This window comes from Euphorbia lathyris, chromosome 8 (genome assembly GCF_963576675.1).
Source record: "Euphorbia lathyris chromosome 8, ddEupLath1.1, whole genome shotgun sequence".
Classification (NCBI taxonomy): domain Eukaryota; kingdom Viridiplantae; phylum Streptophyta; class Magnoliopsida; order Malpighiales; family Euphorbiaceae; genus Euphorbia; species Euphorbia lathyris.
Genome location: NC_088917.1, coordinates 57,027,337 through 57,032,792, shown reverse-complemented (window position 1 = coordinate 57,032,792; position 5,456 = coordinate 57,027,337). Strand labels below are relative to the sequence as shown.

General features: G+C 33.0%; 1 protein-coding gene across 2 annotated transcripts; it reads right to left on the bottom strand.

The window, feature by feature from the left end:
• Positions 1-789: 789 nt before the first annotated feature.
• On the bottom strand, positions 790-3,524 carry LOC136203711 (uncharacterized). Of its 2 annotated transcripts, none has more exons than XM_065994921.1 (3): positions 3,383-3,524; positions 3,045-3,149; positions 790-2,166 (listed from the first exon to the last, which is right to left on the bottom strand). In XM_065994921.1, the coding sequence occupies exon 3, from the start codon at positions 2,068-2,070 to the stop codon at positions 985-987; it is 1,086 nt and encodes a 361-aa protein (XP_065850993.1). In that variant the 5' UTR covers positions 2,071-2,166; positions 3,045-3,149; positions 3,383-3,524; the 3' UTR covers positions 790-984. The 2 variants fall into 2 exon arrangements, with proteins under 2 accessions (XP_065850993.1, XP_065850994.1); XM_065994922.1 differs by having other exon boundaries at positions 3,045-3,143.
• Between the last annotated feature and the right edge of the window lie 1,932 nt (positions 3,525-5,456).

Below are 5,456 nucleotides of genomic sequence, written 5' to 3'. Positions count from 1 at the left end.
AATTGCAGTTCTAGTGTTGTGTCCATTTGTGTGGTGGAAGTGGGTTTTTTGTTTTAGGGTCTTTGTAGTTTAAAAAAGGAGCAAAAAGGATGCAGGAATGGAGATAAAGGAGGGAAAAGAGTGAAATTGGAAGTGAAGGTTTGTAATGGAAAGGTTGATGGAAATAAACAACACATGCGTAGTCCCTAACACCCACCTAGAGAGCTAGTTGAGGAAAGGAGAAGAGAAAGCCACAGCTGGGCATATCCACTTTCTTCAATTTACTACTTTGTGTTTTGTTATTGAATGATATATAAAGTGACTATTTGTTTTTGAAAAAAAAAATTACATTTTGGTCGCCGCCTATCCCAGGACTGGAATGATTATCTCTACACTAACAATTCAACTCTAAATTAATTAAAGTTCGTTTGAGTGGTTAAAAATCTCAAATCGCTTAAACTATAGATTTAAGAGTTCGAAATAATATACACAAAAAACTTCAATGGAAAAAAAATCTACTTAAAGTTGATTCACCAGTCTCAAACTAAACGATCAGAAAAATTATACATATATATAAATTTCACACGAGCCTCGAACCGCCCCCGCGCTATCCCGTTTCCACCCTAAGTTTTTGGGGTCATTTACTCATTTTTTTAAGTATTTTAATTCTTTATTCAAAATTCATTTTTAACTACCTCCTCTCTTTCTGGTTTAACTCATTCAAGCTGCGTCAATGCACATATTACAATCTTCGTCTTCGCAGGTATCATCTCAATTTCTAAATTTCAAAATAAACAAGAGAGTGGGAGATTATATAACTAAAATTCATTTCATTATACATTATTTTCCCTTTTCTATACTATCACCCATTCTAAAACCTAATTAACAATTTCCACCTCAATCTAGTGATACAGGTCTAACATTCACAGCTCTACGGGAAATGAACATTTAGAACCTAAAATTGAAAAATTAAGACCTCTACTCTACACTGATGATAACTAAACATTATCTAATCCTTCTTTTGGCGTCTGCGCGCAAACAGCCCCCAGGAAGTAGAAACCTAAACTTATCTGCATTCTCTACCAAATATGCAGGAATATGAACTGCAGAAGCTGATCGCGGTACTGAACCCATCTTCTTAATCAACTCCTGAAATGTATATTCTTCTGGTAGCATATCAAACAGATCATCTCCACTGCATATGATTTTCTGTATTCTAGAATAACTTAAATAATCTTTTTTTCTTACTCTGTCTGCATGGCTATACCCAGTCATTTTAAACACTATATCCTTTATTTGTCGAAAGCAAAAGCTACAATGCCATCCAGCATCAGCAAATATCAGGTCCGTTTGCCGTGAATGCCTGTATCTCGTCCCAGACCCATAAATCTGGACCGTCGCACGCCAACTACTGTAGTCTACAGGGAATTCGAATGAGTAAATGTAGTTTTTTAGCTCTAGATGAAAAATCGGTGGTATCCCGTCACACCATTGTAGTAACTTCACCGTGTGTGGGCTGGGAATTTCATCTACGTCTGACATTATAACCAGGTCACCATCTGAAATCCCTGCACGATGGAGTAATACATTCATAGCTGTACGCTGCTGCAATTCAAGCATAAAAGGGTCATTCTTTGATCCCCGAAATGCAGAGCTTCCGGAGAATACATGATGGACGATCTTGTCATCAGCGAAAGCAAACCGCTTCCTGTTTGAGGCAAAAATGAGGGGTTTGGGGATTCCTGTGAAGGTGGTGTTCGACTCTAGAATCACAAATTTAGTAATGTAGGGATGAAGCTCACGCCATCTGATTTCAAGAAGGTCTAGCTCATTGCTGAATAATATGCCGTCATAGACACGGCGTGGTTCACGACGCAGGGACCAACCATGAACTCGGCAAAGACGTTCCATTGAAACATTTTCTGCATAATAGTGAGGTATACGCTTGAAGGGAGGAGGGGGATCATCCCAAAGTGGGCGGAGAAAATAAGAAATTTTCTGAGCATGCAAGAACATTCCAATCACACAAATTGGAATGACTACCATAAGCATCATAGGTATAAGTATTAAGCAGTGAGATCGAGGAGCCATGCTTCATAGAAATATCGTGACAGTAAATTACTGGCAGTGGTATACTAGTTTGGATATAGTTAACCAAAGAATCAAAACACAGCTCCTAGTAATCACCTGCATTGTGTTCAAGAATCAAGTAAAATTAGACTAAGAAGAAAGTGTTATCAATTGAATTCAAACTCTTCAGTTGAAAAATAAGAAAGGAATGTGACTACAAGGGTTTCAAATCGCAGAGCATCATGATTACTTCGTTTGATAAATTTCAGAACATTTGAGTAGAAATAGATCAAGAGTTAGTAGTAAAGATCCTGAACTTTTTCCAGAATCTTTATTCTTCATCCTAATATTCAAGATGAGGAATCCTAACTCAATTTTTTTATTGGAACCATTAAATCATAGGCAGACAGTTGAATCACAATAGAAATAAAATGCCAGGTGAGAAAAGTTCCATCACAGCTGCAAATTGCAATTGCCTTTGACTTGCAAAATGAACCCTTGAGACAAGCTTACAAGAAAGAAAGAAAAAAAAATGGCAGATAACTTCGCCCAAAGTTAGGGTTCACAAAAAGGGATGGGGGTCAATTTTGATCCTAACATTATTCTGGAAGTTAATTTTAGCCTTATTGTATGAAATAGTCTAATATTGCTCTGGTAGTAGAAATCATAGCTCAATTTTACCATTTTCCAAGAGATTCCGTCAGTAATTTTCGTTGGTATTTACTTAAATGTAAAATTGAGCCATAGTTTCTATTAAAATTCAACTAGAGTTTCTAGACAGGAGAAATTTTGCCATTCTCGTATGAAATGGAAAAATTTGACCCTTTATCCGTATAATAAAAACTAGTCTCAAGGATTAGTACTAAAGTAGAATAGTAAAAATTCTAAAGGTTTTAGAGTTTCTGGAATATATTAAAATCTCAATAATCAACAGATTGGAAACCTGAACTTTAAAAATCAACACATTCCAAAAAAAAAAAAAAACAATCCCATACTTATCCGATGACTACTCCACCACCACCCACCGAACCTTTGCTCCACAAGCTCGAGGATGCAATCCATTGGATCGTCATAGGCCGCGTAAGATGAAGCTCCTGGTACTGAAATTATTAACATCTATTCAATTGATTTCAAACCAGAAAAACGAAAAACGATGCTCAAGTTTACAATTGCAATTTGCAAATTCCAAGTTCACAATCAAGATTAATTGCTAAAACAAATCCAAAAATTGAAAAAAAAAAGAGAAAATGATCAGGAAATTAAATCCAGAGAAACTGAAACGATCTGAGATAGGAAAAGGAATGAAAATAGAAAACAGAAGAAAACTAGTTACCTTAAGAACAGAAGGAAGCTGGAAAAACCATCAATGAAAAAAATACAGTATACCTTCCTTCCTTCCTTTCCATTGGAGATGAAGCGGAGAAACTTAGGTCGCTGATTTCAAGTTTAAACTTTTTGCCACAGATAGAATAGAATAAGAATATCTAGAAAACTACTCCAATGGGAGAATAAATGCTTTTTAGCTGAGGAGAGCCCGAGGTGCTGCGGAGGTAGTAATCAGCTACGCTCAATTTGATAGTAACATACTAAGTTCTAATTTCATAGAATGCCACGTGGAATATTGTTTTCTTCTGGACTATAATATGTTGAGATCAGACTAATAGGATGACGTGGAATTTTAAGATTAAAGTATGGAGTTTGATGCAAGAGAGAGAAGGTAGGGTCAAAATAGTAAAGATAGAGTCTAATTGATGTTGACTCCAATTAGTTTTATTGTTGTAATAGTATCTCTTAATCGAACAAAATATCAGCTTCCACAATTTCTTTTTACGAAAAGACTTTTAATTGACTAAATTTAATTTGTAATAATTGTATTATTGACTAATAAATTGTTGATTATAAAAGTTAAGTTTATTTAAGAATTATAATGATTATAAAAAAAAAAAAATTATAATGATAGAGTATAATTCAACTAAGGTATCTCTATAAATCTGCTATCATGATCTTATGAAACAATTCACAAAGATATCTCTATTCACCAATGGGTTATTGTTCACTTAGCACATTTCCCCAAAATGAAGCTGAAATCCTATGACTTCCGGATAAGGTATCAAAATACATTTATAATTTTTTGAAAAGTATTAATTTAGACTTTACGTATAAAATAGTACCAATATAGGATTAACGTTTAAAAAATGTATTAATTTAGACCTTGATAATGGAACGTGGCATGTATTCATTCCGTAAAACGGAGTAGTATGAACGACGTGTCACGTTCCGTTATCGATGTCTAAATTGGTATATTTTTTAAACGTTAAGCCTATATAAGTGTTATTTTGTACATTGAGGCTAAATTGATACTTTTCCAAACCCATAGACCTATTTTGATACCTTATACTTATAAGTTCTGACATGAAAATCTCGATGAGGATCTTTTGGGATGACTTGTGATAGTAATCTCGTGTAACAAGATAGAAACAAGTTAAAGGAGAGGTTGAGAACCCACGATCTTAATATGATGCTTAAATCAGCCTAATTTAAAAGCATTTTCAGCAGCCTGTTAGTTGACTTTTAAATTAAAATTTGAGAAGAGAGAGTTAAAAACCAACTCCAATAGTCTCTTAGTGATTCCTCAAATAACTAAAAAGAACGTTTAGTAGGGATAAATGTGGTGAGATCAAGGATGAATTCATGATTTCTAGATAATAAGGGCAAACTATATATATATATACATCATCCTAAAATTTTATTAAGCATATAAATTGTATTTGATTAATTGGCTTAGATTAATTTTTATAAGTTGGCTTAGATTAATTTAGTTAAGCCTTTAAGTTCATTATGCTAAAATTGGCTTAAATTAATTGGATTAGATTAGTTAAATGCTAAATTAGATTAATTTAGTTGGATTAAATAAGCTCATTATGCTAAAATGGTAATTCCTTATTAAGTTGATTAGTTAAATGCCAATTTAAACAATTCCTTATTAAATGCTAATATTATGCAAACCATTCATGTTGTTAATAATAGCAACAAAAAAAAAAAAAAAAAAAATTGCATAAAAATACAGTAACCAACCATCCATCTTAATAACAGCAAAAAAAAAAAAAACATAAAATACATATAAAAAATACATAAAAATACACAAAAGGAATAAAAAAAATAGCAAATCAACCATACTTCATACAAATAATTAACATTAAAATATACAAAATACATTAACAAAGAACAAACCAAACAAACATACGAATAATTAGAACACTTTGAAGCTTCATTAAAAGTTTAAGGCTCATCCTAATAATCATAATCATATAGTAGCTAAATTAGTATAAATTAGTATAACAGTTAGTATATCAATTAGTTACCAATAACGTGTTTTTACTATGTCATTTTCCATTTCACATGACACA